At 43.0% G+C, this 21,251-nt stretch overlaps 1 protein-coding gene across 3 annotated transcripts; it reads right to left on the reverse strand.

The window, feature by feature from the left end:
* Positions 1-622: 622 nt before the first annotated feature.
* LOC139159678 (zinc-alpha-2-glycoprotein-like) lies at positions 623-18,782 on the reverse strand. 3 transcript variants are annotated; one of them, XM_070737002.1, is made up of 7 exons: positions 18,615-18,782; positions 12,872-13,111; positions 9,875-10,150; positions 8,357-8,623; positions 5,643-5,711; positions 1,919-2,028; positions 623-1,358 (listed from the first exon to the last, which is right to left on the reverse strand). In XM_070737002.1, exons 1-7 carry the CDS (start codon positions 18,685-18,687, stop codon positions 1,191-1,193), a joined length of 1,203 nt encoding a protein of 400 aa, XP_070593103.1. In that variant the 5' UTR covers positions 18,688-18,782; the 3' UTR covers positions 623-1,190. The 3 variants fall into 3 exon arrangements, with proteins under 3 accessions (XP_070593103.1, XP_070593104.1, XP_070593105.1); XM_070737003.1 differs by lacking the exon at positions 18,615-18,782 and adding an exon at positions 18,474-18,575; XM_070737004.1 differs by lacking the exon at positions 5,643-5,711 and having other exon boundaries at positions 18,615-18,754.
* Between the last annotated feature and the right edge of the window lie 2,469 nt (positions 18,783-21,251).

Below are 21,251 nucleotides of genomic sequence, written 5' to 3' on the forward strand. Positions count from 1 at the left end.
TGTTCACGTTCCTATTAAAAACACTTCCCTCCTGAACCTTATTTAACCCTTTAACATATTTAAATGTTTCGATCATGTCCCCCCTTTTCCTTCTGTCCTCCAGACTATACAGATTGAGTTCATGAAGTCTTTCCTGATACGTTTTATGCTTAAGACCTTCCACCATTCTTGTAGCCCGTCTTTGGACCCGTTCAATTTTGTCAATATCTTTTTGTAGGTGAGGTCTCCAGAACTGAACACAGTACTGTATTCCAAATGTGGTCTCACCAACGCTCTATATAAGGGGATCACAATCTCCCTCTTCCTGCTTGTTATACCTCTAGCTATGCAGCCAAGCATCCTACTTGCTTTTCCTACTGCTCGACCACACTGCTCACCTATTTTGAGACTGTCAGAAATCACTACCCCTAAATCTTTCTCTTCTGAAGTTTTTGCTAAGACAGAACTGCCAATGCAATACTCAGATTGAGGATTCCTTTTCCCCAAGTGCATTATTTTACATTTGGAAACATTAAACTTCAGTTTCCATTGCTTTGACCATTTATCTATTAAAGCTAAATCATTTACCATATTACAGACCCCTCCCAAAGGTGCTTTTTGAAAAGGCAATTGGACTTTCTGATTTTTCTTTCAAGATGTTTTACTTCTCATCCAAGGAGCTTCTTCAGTTCTGAAGTTCTGTCCTATCATAAGTTTTACTGTTCCAGCTGCTAAATTCAATATCCTAACGGAATCCTTCGTTCATGGATGGCAATCCCAGCTCTCCTAGTTGAGGTTGTTAAATGATCTTATCAGTCATTAAGTAAAGTCCTACGTAAAGAGTGAGATGGGGGATGGAAGAGACCTTGGAAGGCCCAGCACCAAGTGTCTCTTAGCATCCTGTTCTAAGCCAACCTGAATGTCACCACCCTCCTCAGTTCCTTTTGACACCCTTCTACTGCACCTGGGGTGCTACATTTCTCCACTCCTATCTCCCTCCTTTTGCCCTCTCGCTTCCACCCACTCTCAAGAGCAGCATCAGTAGCAAAATCTGACAAATTCAAGAGGAGAGAAAAGGGTGGGGAAGGGGGAGGTTTCCTGGATTTCTTTCCTTTCTAAGACTGTTTGGCTGTTGGAAGTTGCTAAACTTTTTCCTTCATCAGAGGTAGTCGTGCTTTGAGTACTTTTCAGAATACATACAGGTCCAGTTATTAACTTCTAGGCCATGATAGCTGATTATAATTTGACCAATTTTTGTCCAGGGTTTTCAAGTCCTCAACCCATGACAGAGACCTTTGGAGCCCCTGTCTGTTCCCTTCTCGCCTGCGAACTATTGGCACAGACTCTTCAACAAACTGCTGTTCACAGGTTGTCTTGTCCTGCAAAGAGAGAAAATGAAAATATCAAAACCACAGTTTTGGACTGGCAAAGTACAGTGCTACCTCATCTTACAAACTTAATTCGTTCCGAGACCAGGTTCGTAAGATGAAAAGTTTGTAAGGCGAAGCAATTTTCCCATAGGAATCAATGCAAAAGCAAATAATGCATGCAACCCCATCCCAAAAGTCACCCCTTTTGCCTTGTGCCGCTGGGAATCCCTGCCTCCGGACTTCCGTTGCCTGCTGAAGCACGGGGATTGCCCCTGAGGCTCCCCTCACTGGGATTCAAAGCAGCGCTGGCAAAAATGAAGAGGCTGAGGCTGAGCTGGATCTTCCCTGCAGAGCTGCCAATCAAAGAGTCTCCAGCAGGAGGGGCTGAGTCGCAGTGGAGTGCCAAGCAACCCACAATTCAAGGGTCTTCATGGTTACCTTGAAAGTCTTAGAAAGACTTTGGAGATGAAAGTTCCCCCACCCAACACCTCAGTGGCCTTGGCGCTAAGTGCTTGGGTATTTCCCAAGCCCAGAGTTTTGAATCTTACATGGACTTCAGTCAGACTCACCTCCATGGTTACTTCAGATTGGAGCATCGATTCTAATTGAATCTTATCTTCTTCTGTGTCAGTAGAAGTCCTCACTTTCTGATGGAAGATTCTATCTCTCCAGTACCAGACTGATGGCAAAAAGAGAGCACAGCTGGTTAATTTGGGGGGCAGCAGCTCCTGCCTTGACCTATGCTGAAGACCTTCAGAAGGCCCAGATGGGAGGAGATGGGGCTGACATCAGGGTGATACAACACATCTCCAAAGGGTTCCATTGGATCATGCCAAATTTGACATGCTTGGAGATTCCTAGGGACCTAAATCACCCTGGAGGATTGATAAAGACAGAGAGGACACCCTGGGGATCAAAAGGAGACTGCTTTTATATTATATTATAAAATATTATAAAATATTTTATTATATTGATGAATAAGTCAAAATCTTCTTACTCCTAATAGAGTAAGGCATATGATACCCCAATGCTGTTTTTTCCCACCACCGATGAAGCCATTCAAAGCTGGTCAAGTAGAGCTGTTCCCAATCATACTAAATGGTCCTTAATTTATACTGAATCATCATGAATTAAGCAACAGTGAGGAAGATCTTTGCTATTTCCTTTTTCTTCATGTCTTGCTTGCTTGCCAGCCAACTGTTGCAGTTGTGAGAGTCTATCCCAGTGATGGCAAACCTTTCTTGGATTGCATGCCAAAAAAGAGGGGGCGAAGCATGGGGGGGGTTATGCAAAGTCCTTGGAAAGAGTCCTTGGAAATACAAATAATAATAATAATAATAATAATAATAATAATAATAATAATAACAACACCTGTCCATGCAATGCTTTGTTCCGGACAATAGGCGGAACAAAGCATTGCATGGCCAGTTCTTGGAGAAGATTGAAGGCAAAGTGGATAAAGAAAAGACCTGGTCATGGCTTACAAGTGGAACACTGAAAAAGGAGACAGAAGGACTAATACTGGCTGCACAAGAACAGGCCATTAGAACAAATGCTGCCAAAGCCAGAATTGAAAAATCAACAGACGATCCAAAGTGCAGACTCTGTAAAGAAACAGATGAAACAATCGATCACATACTCAGCTGCTGCAAAAAGATCGCATAGACTGACTACAAGCATAGACATGATGCTGTGGCACAGATGATCCACTGGAACATGTGCCAGAACTACCATTTACCCGTGGCAAAGAACTGGTGGGATCATAAGCCCGAAAAAGTGGTTGAAAATGAGCAAGCAAAACTACTGTGGGACTTCCGACTTCCGACTGACCGAATTCTGAAGCATAAAACACCAGACATTGTGATCGTGGAGAAAAAGAAAGTATGGATCATCAACACCACAATCCCAGGAGACAGCAGAATTGAGGAGAAGCAGCTAGAGAAATTAGTGAAATACGAAGATCTAAAAATCGAGCTGCAACGACTCTGGCATAAGCCCGTGAAAGTGATCCCAGTGGTACTTGGCACGCTGGGCGCAGTACCAAAGGATCTCAGCGGACAGTTAAAAACCATTGGAATTGACAAAATCTCCATCTGTCAATTGCAAAAGGCTGCTTTACTGGGATCGACAAACATAATTCGCCGCTACATCATGCAGTCCTAGGTGCTTGGGAGGCGCCTGACTGGAGATGAAATACGAAATCCAGCATAGTGATCTCATTTGCTGTGTTGTACTGACATAATAATAATAATAATAATAATAATAATAATAATAATAATAATAATAATAATAATTATTATTATTATTATTATTATTATTATTATTATTATTATCATTATCATTATTATTATTATTACATTCAAATTCCATGGCCCCCTGCATGCGCACATGACCCTCCCCACTGCTCCTGGTACGTGATGCTGTTTTTCGCTCTCCCCAGGCTTCCGAAAAAAATGGCCTCCCCACTGGGAATCCTCTGGAGGCCAGAAATGGCCTCTTTCAAGTTGGGAAACGGGCCATTCTGGCCTCCAGAGAACCTCCAGGTTGGTGTGGAAGGCTGTTTTTACTGTGCCCAGGCTCCTGGAAAGGCTCTGGAGCTTGAGGAGAACAAAAAATGGGCCTTCCCCACCTCCTCCATTGGCTGAAAACAGGCTGTTTCCGGACTCCCAGTGGGCCTAGAAGGTCCCAAAATCAACTGTGCATGTCGGATCTGAACTTACCGCTCCATATGCCACTTGTGGCACACGTTCCACAGGTCCGCGAACATAGGTCTATCCCATTTAGTTTTATTTCTACTCCAAAGTCCGATTCCAACCTAGCTAGATCTAAGAAGAAACCATGGCTGGTTGTAGAAAGCTAAGCTGGTCTGACTAGTTTGGCATTTGCACCCAAGAAAGACAAATCACAAGCGGGTCAAAAGGCCCATCTTGGAAAAAGAAATGGCAAAACACTTCTACACCGTTGCTGAGAATATTATGTGGGTGTGAATGGAGAAGAAACAATGGATGGAAACTAACCAAGGAGAGAATTAGCCTAGAACCAAGGAGAAACTTCCTAACTAGTGGAAGGGTATAGGTATAGAAACAAGGTCAGCCAATGGGAGCTGATTGGTAACTGAAACAGTTTTGGAGCCTGGTTTCAGTTAAGCTGCGTTCAGCTCTGTGCAAAAACTGATCTAGTCTGTCTGTTGAATTGAAACTGGAATTCTTCTCTGATCTACTCTGCCAGTATTTGTACTTAATTACAATCTCTCCACTCTACCACATTGGAAGAACCACTCTTGGTATTGTATATATGTCCTGAGTGTTGTTATGTATATAAAGAGAAGTTAATGAAACCTACTGTATCAGTTATCTGAGTATGCTTTTTAAATTTGTAACGCTCTCTACATGGGGTTACCTTTGAAAAGTGTTTGGAAACTTCAGATCATGCAGAATGCAGCTGCGAGAGCAATCATGGGCTTCCCAAAGTATGCCCATGTTACACCAACACTCCACAGTCTGCATTGGTTGCCGATCAATTTCCGGTCACAATTCAAAGTGTTGGTTATGACCTATAAAGCCCTTCATGGCATCGGACCAGAATATCTCCGAGATCGCCTTCTGCTGCACGAATCCCAGCGACCGATTAGGTCCCACAGAGTCGGCCTTCTCTGGGTCCCGTCAACTAAACAATGTCGGTTGGCGGGCCCCAGGGGAAGAGCCTTCTCTGTGGCGGCCCTGACTCTCTGGAACCAGCTCCCCCCAGAGATTAGAACTGCCCCTACCCTCCTTGCCTTTCGTAAACTCCTCAAAACCCACCTTTGTTGTCAGGCTTGGGGGAATTGAGATATCTCCCCCGGGCCTATATAATTTATGTATGGTATGCTTGTAGGTATGTCTGCTTAAAAATGGGGCTTTCTTAACTACTTTAAATTTTAAATTGTAAATTATTAGATTTGTTATGAATTGTTTTATTATGTTGTGAGCCGCCCCGAGTCTACGGAAAGGGGCGGCATACAAATCTAATAAATAAATAATAAATTTGATTGCTGTAACAAACTCTGACAACTTTCTCCCAAACAAGAGGAAAGTGTAACCTTCTGAGATTTAGAGGAAATGGGAAAAAATAGCTGCATTGTTTTCGCCTTCCTTTCTGACTCCTCTTCCGAATGTTGTAAATGGGGAAGGGTCTTGTAGAGAATATGGGGGAAACTCTCAGGAAGGCTCTGCCAGCCATAACAGCTCAGTCAACACAGAAAGACACAGGGATGGGAGAGAGGGGTCAGTCAGTGGACGTGTTTGTTTCACTTACATAGGTAAAGAATCCCGGCTCCCAAGATAAGGACAGCCACAACTGCCAGAGAAATCCACAATGTGGTAGCTAAAGAAGGAGAAACATGGTTCTGATTAGAGAGATACTGAGATCCCTAAAGTAGATGCTGGGGACTGGCCTCCAAAAGGTGCCCCCACCTGAAGGAAGCCTTCCCTCTCCTCCAAGGCTGCAGAGGGGAAAGAGAATGGCCTTGAAGGGCAGAAGGAAGAACTACAACCAATCATCTCTTGTATCATCATTTTTAATAACCTTTGCTGTTAGGTTATCACTTTCAACACCCCTGAAAGAAATCACTTCTCACATACCAGTAAATACAGGACTGTATTTTCTTCTCTGCACCTGAAAAGATGAAATGATGTGGCAGCAAATTCCTCTCCCCCACCCTTGAACTATTTATGTAATATTTACTAATAATGTTGTATATCATTTGGACTGTTTGCTGGGAGGCAAATTGCTGGAAGGCAGAATTTTTTTCCTTTGATATACCCCAAAGCTAGGGTGAAGCTCCAGTGCGCCTTATTATTTATTTATTTATTTATTTATTTATTTATTTATTTATTTATTTATTTATTTAGTTAGTTAGTTAGTTAGTCCAATACACAATGAGGGTTTTAGTGGGTATATATCTATATACACATAGTAAAATACATGATAAAAGTTATAGAGGAGATACTCATAGTAAAATATATCTAAGAAAGAATAGAAAAGAAGATATAGTGATAGAACATATCAATGAAAGAATAGAAGAAGAGATATAGGAATAGAAGAAAGGAACAGGCGATATAGGAGAGCAATAGGACAGGGGATGGAAGGCACTCTAGTGCACTTGTACTCGCCCCTTACTGGCCTCTTAGGAATCTGGATAGGTCAACCGTAGATAATCTAAGGGTAAAGTGTTGGGGGTTTGGAGATGACACTATGCAGTCCGGTAATGAGTTCCACGCTTCGACAACTTGGTTACTGAAGTCATATTTTTACAGTCAAGTTTGGAGCGGTTAATATTAAGTTTAAATCTGTTGTGCGCTCTTGTGTTGTTGTGGTTGAAACTGAAGTAGACACCGACAGGCAGGACGTTGCAGCATATGATCTTGTGGGCAATACTTAGATCTTGTTTAAGGCGTCTTAGTTCTAAACTTTCTAGGCCCAGGATTGAAAGTCTAGTCTCATACGGTATTCTCCCAAAAAATATTTTTTTTATAAACACAATATTGTTGTGTTGAAACAACATAGTATCAAAAGAGAGGTTTTGATTGAGGTTGTCTAGATCAGGACTAAACAACCTTGCCAACTTTAGGAACAATAGACTTCAAACTCCCGGATGATGAGACAGATCCTGAGCTCCCTGAACTAGAGGTGCTGAGCAATGGAAGCATTTCCCAAGCTGCGCTAGTCTCCAGGAAGAGCCCTCACCTGAAGGAAGAACTGCCCCCCTCCCCTCAAGACAATTCCTTCTGACCCCTGCAGCCTTGGAGCGGGGGGGGGCTTCCTTCATGTGGGGGCACTTCCTGGGGGTTGAAGAAGGCAGAAGAAAAGGCCTTGAAGGACAGAAGGAAAAGCCACAATCAAGGCAGTGATCTGATAAGGAGCTTAAGTCAAGAAATCAGTTTAAGGAAATGTGTCAAAGTGTCCTTCCAGAAATTAAACATTGTTTCAGTTTCATAGTATAGATTTGTTATGAAAGAAGGTTTCATAATATAAAGCATTATAAAACGATATTTTCTTTCCGGAAGGCTTATCTGATAGCTAGTCCTGTAGAAGCACTGGAAAAACAGTAAAGTGACCTCTCTCTCTTTCCTTCCTTCCTTCCTTCCTTCCTTCCTTCTCTCTTTCTCTCTCTCCCCTTCCCCTCTCTTCTTTTCCTTCTTTTCTTCCTTTCCTTTCCTTCTTCCCTTTCTTTCTTTCTATCTTTCTTTCTTTCTTTCTTTTTTCTTCTTTCCTTCCTTCCTCTCTCTCTTCTTTTCTTTCTTTTCTTCCTTTCCTTTCTTCTACCATCTTCTTTCTTTCTATCTTTCTTTTGTTCTTTATTTATTTCTCTCCCCCTTCCTTTTTTCCTTCCTTCCTTCCTTTCTTCCTTCCTCTCTTCTTTTCCTTCTTTTCTTCCTTTCATTTCCTTCTTTCAACTTCCCTTTCTTTCTTTTTTCTTTCTTTCTATTTCTTTCTTTTTTCCTTCCTTCCTCTCTCTCCTTTTCTTTCTTTTCTTCCTTTCCTTTCCTTCTACCATCTTTTCTTTCTTTCCTTCTTTCCTTCCTTCCTTCCTTCCTCTCTTCTCCCCTCCCCCTCTCTCTGTTTCAACATTTTGTGACAACCAGAAGTGATTTACAAACCATAAAGCAATGCTTCTGAAGGTGTTGTGATTTCATGTCATCATTGATAAATGATTAAGTCCCAGACTGCCTGTATATCATACCAACCATACCCTGCCTTGCACTGTCTTGCCTTTCCTTGCTCTGCCCTGCTGTGGCCTGCTGTGCTTGTGCTCCGCTGCCCTTCCCTACAATAACCTCATACCTTTGTCCACAAATTCCCACTTCCAGCTCCCACCCCCCAGAAAAAAATCATTTCTCCCCGTCACTAAATGCAGGATGATACTTCCTGTTCTCCAGCAACAGGAAGCCGGATGATTGAGAACCATGAGCTGAATGATTGAGAATCTCTACAGATAAGTCTATATGTCATAATTGCCCAGGTCTCACCTGTTTTCTCCTCCCAGGCCAAGGCCAGGGGCTTCTGCAAGCCGTCATGCTCCAGGTGACACCGAAAACGGTTCCTCTCCTTGGGGTCGATCTCAATGCTGATCCAGACATAATAGGTCCCATCTGAGTTGGGGACCACATTCTTACGGGAGGTCCCATGTTCCCAGGTGGCCTGAATGTCCTTTGGGTAAAAGCCATAGGCCTGGCAGACGAGGACCTCCAGGCTTTCATCCACCACCTTGAGAGTCATCTTCCCCACTGGGGGCTCTGTAAAAAGAGACCACCACCAGAGTTCCTGAGATTTTCTGGTCAGGTAACACTGAAAACTTTATCTGGTCATCCTCTCCCACTGCTCCTTCTATTCTCTTGAGCTTGTGGGATATTCAACGATGAGGCATCGAAGTGCTTGACATTTATTTTTGAAAGCGATACACAGAATTTTGGGTAAGGTTCTCCAGCTGCCCAAATAATTGTAATGCTCGGGATTTGATTCAGTTTTGACATTGCAAACTGAATGTGTTCAAGTTATTCAGGAAAAGCCTCCTCTTTTGGTTCAGGAATGGGACAACTTACTGCAGCCAACTGACTATGGCCAACTCACCGCAGCTAACTAACCATAGTCAACTTACTGCAGCCAACTGACTATGGCCAACTCGCTGTGGGACAACTGACAATGACCAACTCACTGCAGGACAACTTACCATGGCCAACTTGATGCAGCCAACTGACCATAGTCAACTTGATGCAGCCAACTGACCGTGGCCAACTCACTCAGGGACAACTCACCATAGATACATAGATACATAGAAGACTGATGGCAGAAAAAGACCTCATGATTCATCTAGTCTGCCCTTATACTATTTCCTGTATTTTATCTTAGGATGGATATACAGTGGTACCTCGGTTCTCGAACGCTTTGGTTCTCGTACATTTCGGATATGGAACAAACTTTTTGGCAAAAAATTGGTCCGGTATCTGAACAAAAATTCAGATACCAAACAGCCACATAAATTTTTGTTTATTATCCGAAATGCTACAAGATCTGAGGGGACATGCCCATCCTGGCTGCCCACTTAACAGCCTCCCAGTCTCTAGTCTAAGCGCTCCAAGCTCTAGGAAAGGTGGGTGCAGCTGCAATACCGGCAACTTCGGGGGGCTCCTTTCCTCAGTGGTTCATCTTGTTACTTGTAGGCAGCTGCACCAACTTTCTCCTTCCCGGTGGTGGCGGCGGCAGCTTTCCATCAAGCAGCAGCAGCGCAGGGAACGTCAGCAGCTTCCCTTTCTCATGTGACGTTCCCGGCGCTGCTGCTGCTCGATGGAAAGCCGCCGCCGCCAGGAGGGAGAAAGTTGGTTGTCTTTCCTTTATCTCATATATCATATATATTTTCTTCCTTTCATATATCTTCTCTATTTTTACATATTATCTTTATATATATTACTTCATGCCTATTCTCTTCCATATGTATTGTGTATTGGACAAATGAATGAATGAATAAATAAATAAATTTGGCCACTCACCTGTCTTCCTCAAAGAGTCTTTCCTGTAGGACTTGTACTTCTTCAGCCAATGAATACAAGCCTCCTCCATGTAGACTTTATTTTTATTGGACCACTCTCGATCCTTCTCCCACTTCTCCTTGACGTCCTGGGCCAGGGGCTGAGCTGCTACCCATCTGAGGGTCTCCTTCTGGAACTTGATGAAGTCTGTCCCATTGTAGCCATAGCGGAAAATGCCATCTTTGCTTCCATCTTCCCGGAGTTGACATCCCCAAATCACCTGCCAGATAGGAAGTCCTGAAAGCGATCCAAAGAGGGGTGGGTGAGAGGGTACAGGTACTCCTTGACTTAACAGCAGTTTACTTGGTGACTGTTAAGTTATAGTAGCACTGAAAAAAGCAACCTGTGTCTCACTTAACATCAGGTTGGGGCTCCATTGCAGGAACTACCTGTACACACAGAGCAAAATGACGGGGAAACCAGGAAATTTCCCCTTTACTCCCATAGCAACCAATCACAGCTCAGATTCCCTCATGCAATGGGCGGCTCTCTTTAACCAATTAGCTGTACTGATGGGTTCTTATTGTGCCAGTGTGGCAAGTCCTTCCTCCACTTCCCCCCAGGTGGGTCTGCATAGGATGTCCTTGAAACCATTCGAAAGAATGCTTTATGGCTGCATCTGTTCCCTTATGAAAACCACCCCTTCCTACTCTCTTAATTCTCTACATCAATGATCTCTGTGACCATATCGAAAGAAACTGTGTTCTTTTTGCCAACGATGTGAAACTTTTCAACACCACTGATAACACACTCACTCTCCAAAAAGACCTGAAATTTGTCTCAGACTAGTCTAACACCTGGCAACTTCAAATATCAACCAACAAATGCTCTACCCTCCACATCGGCAAAAAGAATCCAAACCACACATATGAACTGAATAAACAATCTCTCACTGCTAACCCACATTCTGTAAAAGACTTTGGAATACTAATATCGAATGACCTAAGTGCTAAAGCCCACTGCAACAATATCACCAAAAAAGCCTCTAGAGTTGTTAACCTACGCAGCTTCTGCTCAGGCAGTCTCACTCTACTCACAAGAGCCTACAAAACTTTTGCCAGACCCATCCTAGATTACTGCTCATCTGTCTGGAACCTATATCACATCTCAGACATCAACACCCTTGAAAATGTCCAAAGATATTTCACCAGAAGAGCCCTTCACTCCTCCACTCGAAACAGAACATCCTACGAAAATAGACTAACAATCATGGGCCTAGAAAGCCTAGAACTACGACGCCTAAAACACGATTTGAGTATTGCCTACAAGATCATATGCTGCAATGTCCTACCGGTCAATGACTACTTCAGCTTCAACCGCAATAACACAAGAGCACGCAACAGATTCAAACAATACGAACCGCTCCAAACTTGACCGTAAAAAATATGATTTCAACAACTGAGTTATCGAAGCATGGAACTCATTACCGGACTCAATTGTGTCAATCCCTAACCCCCATCACTTCTCCCTTAGACTCTCCACGATTGACCTCTCCAGGTTCCTAAGAGGCCAGTAAGGGACGTACATGTGCACTGGTGTGCCTTTCGTCCCCTGTCCAATTGTCTTTCCTTTCTTCCAACTATCCTATATATTCTCTTCCTTTCATAGATCCTCTCCTCTAAGTTCACTTTCACCCTCTTTTATATTATCACATGTCTATCTTTCTTCCTATGTCTTTGTGTATTGGACAAATGAATACATAAAATAAAATAAATAAATCCCCACAATTCCTTGTCTAAGCCTTCACTGCTCCAGCACCTATATTTTAAATAATAATGGTCATGAAACAAATTGTTGTAACTCAAGGTCTATCTGTTGTGGCCCGCTGGCCGCCAGCCCCTCCATCAGCTGAATCAGAGGAGGAGGAGGTGTGGGAGTCAGAATTAGCATCAAGGCAACCTGAGAACTCCAAGGCGGAGAAGGAATGGAACTGTCAGAAAGAAACAGAGGTGGAGCCTGGGCTTCAGATGGAGAGTTAACAGCCCCCACCTCTGAAGGTGGTTGATGAGGAAGAGGAGGGACAGCTGAGTCCATTGCCTGATGCATGGTAGCACAGAAGACAGAGGAGAGCAGTGGAAATCTGTGTGCTGATTCTTGGACACCATTGTTAGCGAAGCCCTACCCTAGCTTTGGGGATAAAGGGCAGGGGGTGGAGAGGAATAGATGCGGAAGACAACTTATTCATCTCCCCACTGGACAGACATATTAGCTTGAGGTGAAAGAGAAACTTTCTGGTAGCTGTTCTGTCGGGCTCTCTGGTAGAATCCTCCCAAAAAGTCACAGGTACAAATTTCAGACACACACATGTTTGAAAATTCAAAACAATGTTCTTTCTAATGAAAATTCACTTAAACTAAGCCCTCTTTTTGTATAGCAAAGAGCACTCATCTCCAAACAAACTGGTAATCGGTACAAGTCCCTTATCAGTTCAGAGATACTTAGCTTGCAGCTGTGAGGTAATTCACAGTCCTTCTTCTTTCACAAAGGGAAACACCCTTTGCTCTGCTTTAGTTTCAAAGCGGGAAAAAGCAACACACCAAGGTTGAAGTCAGCAAGGCAGGCACGAAACACAACGATCAGATAATCCTCTACAATGGCCAAACCCACACGCTGCTCTTTATAGCAGCCTCACTAATTACCACAGCTCCACCCAACCACAGGTGGCCTCATTTTCTTTGATAATAATCTCTCAGTTGTTGCTGCCTATGCATCACTCTCCGCATGCGTGGCGGTATCATTAACTCTTGTTCTGAATCCAAGGAGGAGAGAGATAATTGATCTCCTTCTGAGCTGTCTGCCACACTCTCCTCCTCCCTGTCACTCATGTCTTCTTGGTCAGAGGAGCCTTCATCAGCAGATTCCACCGGAAGCAAAACAGGCCTGTGGCATGTGGATGTCTCCCCCACATCCACAGTCCTTGGGGCAGGAGCTGGGCCAGAGCTAATCACAACTGCTCACCATCAGTCGGGTGGTTGAGTCTTGACAACTTCTCCAGCTCGCTGCTGAAGACCAACTCAAGGGACAGAAAGGTGTCCTTCTTCAATTCCTTCATCCAGGACACCAGAGGCTCCACAATCCCAGTGAGGCTGTCATAGCGAATGATGGGCTGGTCATTCAGGTAGCCCCTAATGAAGGACAGAGGCTGCTCCTGGCTGGGTTCGAATAGTCGCAGGTAGAAATAATTCAGGGAGTGCGAGCCTGGGAAGGGAGACAAGGAGAATTAGAGGGTCTGTACTGCAGTTCCAGCCCCTCCAAAATTTATTTATTTTTTAATTTTTATTGAAAACACAAACAATACCAAGAACGCAAAAACAACAAGTCAACAAGCCGCTCCGAGTCCTCAGAGAAGGGCAGCATACAAATCTAATAAATAATACTAATACTAATACTATAACTAATACTAATACTAATACTACTACTACTACTAATAATAATAATAATAATAATAATAAATTCATATTTACATTTCTGTTTCTACAGTTTCCCCTCTCTTTTACAATTATTCTAATTCCTTTTTCTTTTCAACCCAGCTACAAAGTTTTCCCCATATGGTATGGTGTTCTTTTTCTTGTTTATTTTGTAATTTAAATGTAAGTTTGCTTAATTTTGCACAATCTAATATTTTCCCGATAACCATCTCCTCAGTTGGTATGTTTTCTTTTTTCCAGTTTGTTGCCGCTGTTAATATGTGCGTTATTAAATAATAATTTCCCTTTTTGTGTTGTCTTCCTAGAAGACAAATGTCTGGATTTAATTCTAATTCATAATTTAAAATTCCTTTTAACCAATTTTAAATGATAGACCAGAATTTTTTTGTTTCTGGGCATGTCCACCAAATACAGTGGTACCTCTACCTAAGAAGAGAACTACTTAAGAACTTTTCTAGATAAGAACCAGGTGTTCAAGATTTTTTTGCCTCTTCTTAAGAACCATTTTCTACTTAAGAACCCAAGCCCGAAAAAATTTCCCAGGAAATTTGAGAGCTGCACGAAGGCCCGGCCAGTTTCCTGCCATTCCCCCTTTAATCCCAACCATCTCGGGCTATTCTGGACTGCCAGAGGAGCCGTTCAGTGGCGCTTAAGAAGGCTTTGGCAGTCCAGAGCGAACAAACCATTTTCCTTTCTCTGGACACTCGGAGAGGGAATAAGTCTATGCCAGCGCCCAGAGAAAAGAAACACTCACTTCAGCGAATGGAGCGTTTTCCTTTCTCTGGACGCTTGGAGAGGGTATAAACCACTTCGCTCTGGTGACTCCCTTGCACTGCCTCCCATACACCCAGTGCGAGGTTGCCTCCCGGAACATTTGGGTGCAGAAAGGCAAAAAGGGGTCCTTTGCCCCGCCTGGATCAACTCAGCTTCAGTCAAACTGAGGAGTCACCACAGTGAAGGAAAGGCGCTGGCTACAGAGCGAGCAAGCAAGAGGAGAGGAGAGCCCTTCAGCATGGGAAGGAAGAGGAAGCAGGTAGCAGCAGCAGCCACCATTCGGTCAAAGTAGAGGGAGGTTCCCACCTGTCGCCCACCTGGGTTTCTCTCTCTGATGGGAGGCAGCCTCACACGGGTGTATGGGAGGCGTGTGCTCCTCCTCGCCACCTCAGAGTCTCTCTTTTTTTTTAAGCCTTAAAGTTTTGGACTTTTTGATTCCCCTCACCTTACCTTCTTCCTTCGGCAGCCACTGTCCTCCTCCTCCTCTTTCTCCTCCTCCTCCTCCCACCCAAATTCCGAGCTTTTATTTTTTTTCCTAATGAGTTTGCACACGTTATTTGCTTTTGCATTGATTCCTATGGGAAAAATTGCTTCTACTTACAAACTTTTCTACTTAAGAACCTGGTCACGGAACGAATTAAGTTCTTAACTAGAGGTAACACTGTATTGTAATACGTGCCGTATGCTAGTTTTTGTTTCTAACATTTGTTATCAATTCTAGGACATTTTAATCAATCTTGCTAGGGCGTAATGCCACTGGTACAACTTCTTATACAAGTTTTCTTTATATGGTACTGATACTGTCATTTTATAATTAAGTTTCCATAGCCTTTCCAAGTCTTCAAGCTTGAGGGTGTAACCTAAGAACATAAGGACATAAGAAGAGCCCTGCTGAATCATGCCAAAGCCCATCGAGTCCAGCATTCTGTGTCACACAATGGCCCACCAATTGTCCATGGGGATCTTGAGCAGAAAGGGAAGGCAAGACCCTCCCTTTCCGTTGACCCCCAACAAGTGGTACTCAAGGGAATCCTGCCTGCCTCAACCAACATAGGGGCAGCACTTGGAGATCCATTTCAATAACCATCTATATGCTTGACGTCCATGAATCTGTCTAATCCTGCCTTGAAACTATCAAACCAAAGTTGGTCATCCACTCTATCATGTTTTCTATTACTGTTTCTTCTATACTTTCATAGTGGGCCAGTTAAAATTTTATCTACTACATTGGTTTTTTTTTAACATATTCCAAACTCAATCTCTTTTGTATCTACAGTGATACCTTGTCTTCCAAACTTAATTGGTTCCGGGACGAGGTTCTTAAGGTGAAAAGTTTGTAAGACGAAACAATGTTCCCCATAGGAATCAATGGAAATGCGATTAATGCGTGCAAGCACAAAATTCACCCCTTTTGCCAGCCAAAGCACCCGTTTTTGCACTGCTGGGATTCTCCTGAGGCCCCCCTCCATGGGAAACCCCACCTCCAGACCTCTGTGTTTTTGTGATGCTGCAATTTCACTGAGGCTCCCCTTGCTGGGAAACCCCACCACCGGACTTCTGTTGCCAGTGAAGCGCCCGTTTTTGCGCTTCTGGGATTGCCCTGTTGGGATTCCCCTGCAGCAGCACAAATACGTGGAAGTCCGGAGGTGGGGTTTCCCATGGAGGGGAGCCTCAGGGGAATCCCAGCAGTGCAAAAACAGGCACTTCCCTGGCAACGGAAATCCAGAGGCGGGGCATCCCAGCGGTGGCAGTGGGTTTGTAAGGTGAAAATAGTTTGTAAGAAGAGGCAAAAAAAATCTTAAACCCCGGGTTTGTATCTCGAAAAGTTTGTATGATGAGGCGTTTGTAAGACGAGGTATCACTGTACTTTGTATTTGAAAGTTTAACAACCAATCAATCTCCTTCCCGTCATTCTTAAGTTCTTCTCTAGTTTTTAAATGTCCTTCTCCAAAATTTAATGACCCACAGTAGCCCTCTCTGCTGTAACAAGTGTGTACTTTGTAAGTCATCTAGTTCAATACACTGACACACCCAAATAGGAGACACTACATCAGTTGTGGGTTCTAACTCACCTAGCTGCCACTTTGCTTTCTCCTGCAATGCGTGGCTGTGCGTGCATTGCACACCGCCTGAGTGCATCATGTGGGAGCATGCATGCTTTATATGCACATGTACATACGTGCAGTGCCCAAAAACAAGGGAACAATACAAATAAAGAAATAAAAAGCCCAAAACAAAATAGTGGCACATGCACAGCGCTGCAAACTTGGCTTTAGCGAATGCGCAGAAGACAAAAACCAGCAAAAAATCCCCCCCCCAATTTTTTTTGAAAAAATAAATAATAATCCAAAAAATAAGATGGCAGCGTTCACTGACCAGCACCATCAGAATCAACTCCATGACATCACCACCAGTTTACTACTGAACCGTTGTGAAGCTGGAGGAACCCACCTCTGCACTACATCATTTCTGACAAATCGCAGTCCAGTCTCTTCTTCAAAGTCTCCAGTGATGGAGTTCGCACAACTTCCAGAAGGCAAGTTGTTCCATTGGTTGATTGTTCTGACTGTCATAAAGTTCCTCCTTTTTTCTAGGTTATTTTATTTTTTTATTTATTTTATTTATTTAGTCCAATACATAATACACATTGAAGAGAATAGATATGTAGTAATATAACTAAAGAAACGAATAGAAGAAAAGATATAAAAGTATAGGTGAACAAATTTGAATGGAAGAAAAGATAAATGAGATAAGGAGAGACAATTGGACAGGGCAAGGAAGGCACACTGGTGCACTTATGCACGCCCCTTACTGACCTCTAAGGCAGTGTTTTTCAACCAGTGTGCCGCGGCACACTAGTGTGCCGTGAGACATAATCAGGTGTGCCGCGAAGCTCAGAGAGAAAAAGAAAGCAAGAGAGAGAAAGAAAGAAAGCAAGAGAAAGAGAACAAGAGAGAAAGAAAGCAAGAAAGAGAGAAAGAGAACAAGAGAAAGAAAGCAAGAGAAAGAGAGAGAAAGAAAGCAAGAGAGAGAGAGAAAGAGAGGGAGGGAAGGAGAGAGAGAGAAAGACATAGAGGGAAGGAGGGAGAGAGAGAGAAAGAGCAAAAAGAGAGGAAGGAAGAGAAAGAAAGAGGGATGGAGAGAAAGAAAGAGGAAGGAAGGGAGAGAAGGAGAGAGAGAGAAATAAAGCGAAAGGGAGGAAGAGAGAGAATCTTTTTGTCCAAACTTTTTTTAGCCCTCCTCACCCCACTCAATGTGCCCCAGGGTTTCGTAAATGTAGATAATGTGCCATGGCTCAAAAAAGGTTGAAAATCACGCTCTAAGGAACCCGGAATCACTCATCATTATTCCTTGTCTGGCCTTTGTGTGCCATAGAAAATAGCTTGACCCCTTCCTCTCTGTGGCAGCCCCTCAAATATTGGAAGACTGATATCATGTCTCACCTGGTCCTTCTCTTCATCAGACTAGCCATGTCCATTTCCTGCAACCCTTCATTGTATGTTATAGTCTCCTGTCCCCTAATCCAGTTTTTCCAAACCTTGGCAACTTGAAGATATGTGGACTTCAACTCCCAGAATTCCCCAGCCAGCATTCGCTAGCTGGGGAACTCTGGGAGTTGAAATCCAAATACCTTCAAGTTGCCAAGGTTGGGAAACACTGCGCCTAATCATCCTGGTGGCTCTTCTCTGCACTCTTTCTAGAATCCCAACAGCTATTTATAAGTGTGATGAGTAAAACTGGGTGCAGTATTCCAGGGGTGGACTTACTAAGGCTTTACCGAGTGATTATATTTCACATTCACTCCCTTTGATAAGAGATACAAAGGCGAGGTGATTACAAAAAATAAATAAATTCAAACTTCCTTAAACGAGGCTCAATGAAGCGCGAAGAAACGAGTTTGGGACGGAGGGGGAGGGGTGTGTGCGCACTTGCGCGCGCGAAAGAGACCCAGGCAGGACCCGTTCCCCCTCCCTTTAAGTTTCCCCCCTCCACCACCATATCTGCTCCCCAGGTTTCCAATCCTTCCAGTAAGTCGCCGCAGCAACCTCCCCGCCCTCGCAGCCGCCGCTTTGCACATTTCGCTCTGTTCATTTTCGCTTTCTGTTTTCATGGGAAACTTAAAAAAAATAAAAAATCTAGGAGTTGAAGCTTTAAGTCCTAAAGTTTGATTATTTAAACGCGAACCGCTTGGAATAGAAAGACTTAAAAACGTCTCAAAAGAGGCTCAACGAAACAGGAAGGAGTTTGGGAAGGTGACGGAGGGAGGGGGAGAGACCCAGGAAGACCACGCTCCGGCGCCCCCGTGCAGTTTACTCTCCCACCCCAAAGCCCGAGGTCCAATCCTTTCGGGAACTCACCCATAGCAGCCTCACCCCAACTTTTTAAAAGTTTTTAAAAGACTCTCGGCGAAATTCACGAGAACGGAGGCGGAAGGAAGGGGAGTGACACATAACCCAGAAAATGCGTCCCCTCCTTCTCCTGCCCACCTAGATACTCACCGCAACAGCTCCCTGGCACGGAAACCCCCAGCGTCGCCCCCAGGGTTAAGAGGCACGCTGGGCATAGAGGCATTTTCTTCTAAAACCATCTGGGCATTGGCGCCTTCCGACTGAGATCACTTTCACTCCGGCCCCTCCCACCCCTTCCGAACTCCGCTGAAGTTCTCCAGCCAGCCAACCCTCACACTTGCCGTCGGGAGCTCTTTATAAAAATCACGCCTTCCCATTCGTAGAGGCAACAGCCCTTCATGGGATAGCGTTGAGGTTGGGGATGGGAGAGTGGAGTGGAATGGGAGTCGAGTCGAGTCTAAAAGGGACCTTGTGGGCCATCTAGTCCACAGGTCATCAACCTGTGGCCCGTGGATTACTGGTGGTAAGTGAGAAAATTTTGATGGTCCGTAAATTAATCCAGTCCAGGAAGAAGAAAGGGAAGGGGAGCGACGGAACTATAGCTACAGCTCTGGAATATGGGACTGACTTTCCCAACAATATCAAATAAGTTTCAATTATTTTGTAATAATTGCACCACCTTTAATAATTTTGTTACAATTAAACAACCTTTAAAGGTTTTATGATTAAATAAGCATTTATATTTTTTGTTAAATAAGTGCATTTCATATTAATAAAATGGGAGTTCTCTGAGCATTATTTTACTAATAATAATAACAATAATAATTTATTAGATTTGTATGCCGCCCTCTCATATCCATTTTTTAATTTTATGGATCAAGTTTAGAAATTGCCCCAGAAAATCTGGGCTGGGTGGCAAGTATAATATAAAAATAAAATAAATATATATAAGCAGCAAAGATAATTAAAATTGAAGATTTAAAAAATGGGTGGAAGGCCTTCAGGCCCAATCAGACCCATGGCTCCGGGCTCCTCTGTAAGCTCCAAGTAAAATGGAAGATATGTAAACATTTTTGAAAGCCCAGGAGAGGCGGGATCTGTCTCAGTTCTCTGGGGACAATATTCCAAAGGAGTATGGAGATTTTCAAGCTCCAGGCCATGTTGTCCCAAAGATGTTTTTTTCAAAAGGTAATTGGACTTCGTTTTTTTTCCTTGAAGTCATTTTGCTTCTCATCCAAGAAGCTTCTTCAGTTCTGACTGAATGGTGGAGGCTGACTGCAAAGAATATCAATCCTTCCATCCTCCACTGTTGGAAGAAAAACCCTGTGCAGTTCCATGCTGGGAGAAATATGTCCCTCTACAATCTCTTTTCTCATTTGTGTAATGTTGGCACAGCAGCATCAAGAGCCTCCTGGGGGCCCCAGCCCTTCATATAATTATTATATAATCATAATATAATAATATATTTTAAAATTATTTTAAAATAATTAAAATATTATTTTACTGAAAGAGTAGTAGAACCTTGGAACAAACTTCCAGCAGACGTGGTAGATAAATCCACAGTAACTGAATTTAAACATGCCTGGGATAAACATATATCCATCCTAAGATAAAATACAGAAAACAGTATAAGGGCAGACTAGATGGACCATGAGGTCTTTTTCTGCTGTCAGTCTTCTATGTTTCTATGTTTCTATAACTCCTCAGGCTGCAAAAGAGAGAAAATTAAGAAGTGTTGGAATACATTGTTGGAATGTATTTTGTGCAACAACCACAGCAGTATTCAACCAGTTAGATGGCAATGTTTATACATTTGTATCTATGATATACTGTTTGTTTGTTTTTTGTAAGGAGTAAAGTTTCCTGTTACAATTAAGCCTTAAAGCACAGAATGACAATGCACTTTGTGCTGTAGGGCTATATAAACAGAATTTCTAACAGGAAGTCAACACCAAAGTTTGTATAGGGATGTGTGTTTTCTTTCCTCCTCTTTGCAATCAATTACTCCCACTATGACTCTTTCTTTCTTTCTTTCTTTCTTTCTTTCTTTCTTTCTTTCTTCATTTCTTCATTTATTTATTTTGTCCAATACACAATGAGGGATTTAGTGGGTATATATCTATATACACATACCAATGAAAGAACAGAAGAAGAGATAAAGGAATGGAAGAAAGGTATAGGAGGTATAGGAGAGCAATAGGACAGGGGACGGAAGGCACTCTAGTGCACTTGTACCTGCCCCTTACTGACCTCTTAGGAATCTGGATAGGTCAACTGTAGATAATCTAAGGGTAAAGTGTTGGGGGTTTGGGGTTGACACTATGGAGTCCGGTAATGAGTTCCACGCTTCAACAACTCGGTTACTGAAGTCATATTTTTTACAGTCATGTTTGGAGCGGTTAATATTAAGTTTAAATCTGTTGTGTGCTCTTGTGTTGTTGTGGTTGAAGCTGAAGTAGTCGCCGACAGGCAGGATGTTGCAGCATATGATCTTGTAGGCAATACTTAGATCTTGTTTAAGGTGTCTTAGTTCTAAACTTTCTAGGCCCAGGATTGAAAGTCTAGTCTCGTAGGATATTCTATTTCTATTCTACAGTGTTCCCTCGATTTTCGCGGGTTTGAACTTCGCAAAAAGTCTATACCACGGTTTTTCAAAAAATATTAATTAAAAAATACTTTGCGGGTTCTTTCCCTATACTGTACCACAGTTTTTCCTGCCCGATGACATCATATGTCATCGCCAAACTTTCATCTGCCTTTAATAATTTTTTTTAAAATAAACTTTAA

This window comes from Erythrolamprus reginae, chromosome 2, assembly GCF_031021105.1.
Source record: "Erythrolamprus reginae isolate rEryReg1 chromosome 2, rEryReg1.hap1, whole genome shotgun sequence".
In the NCBI taxonomy this organism is placed as follows: Eukaryota; Metazoa; Chordata; class Lepidosauria; order Squamata; family Dipsadidae; genus Erythrolamprus; species Erythrolamprus reginae.

What these genes read in the sequence shown, in the direction of transcription:
- LOC139159678 (XM_070737002.1), bottom strand. Translation starts at nt 18,687, where the DNA reads ATGCCTCTATGCCCAGCGTGCCTCTTAACCCTGGGGGCGACGCTGGGG. An exon ending in AGACTCTTTGAGGAAGACAG is followed by an intron (nt 8,624 to 9,874) that starts GTGAGTGGCCAA and finishes CTCTTTTTACAG; the next exon opens with AGCCCCCAGTGGGGAAGATG. An exon ending in AATCTGAAGTAACCATGGAG is followed by an intron (nt 1,359 to 1,918) that starts GTGAGTCTGACT and finishes CTCTCTTTGCAG; the next exon opens with GACAAGACAACCTGTGAACA.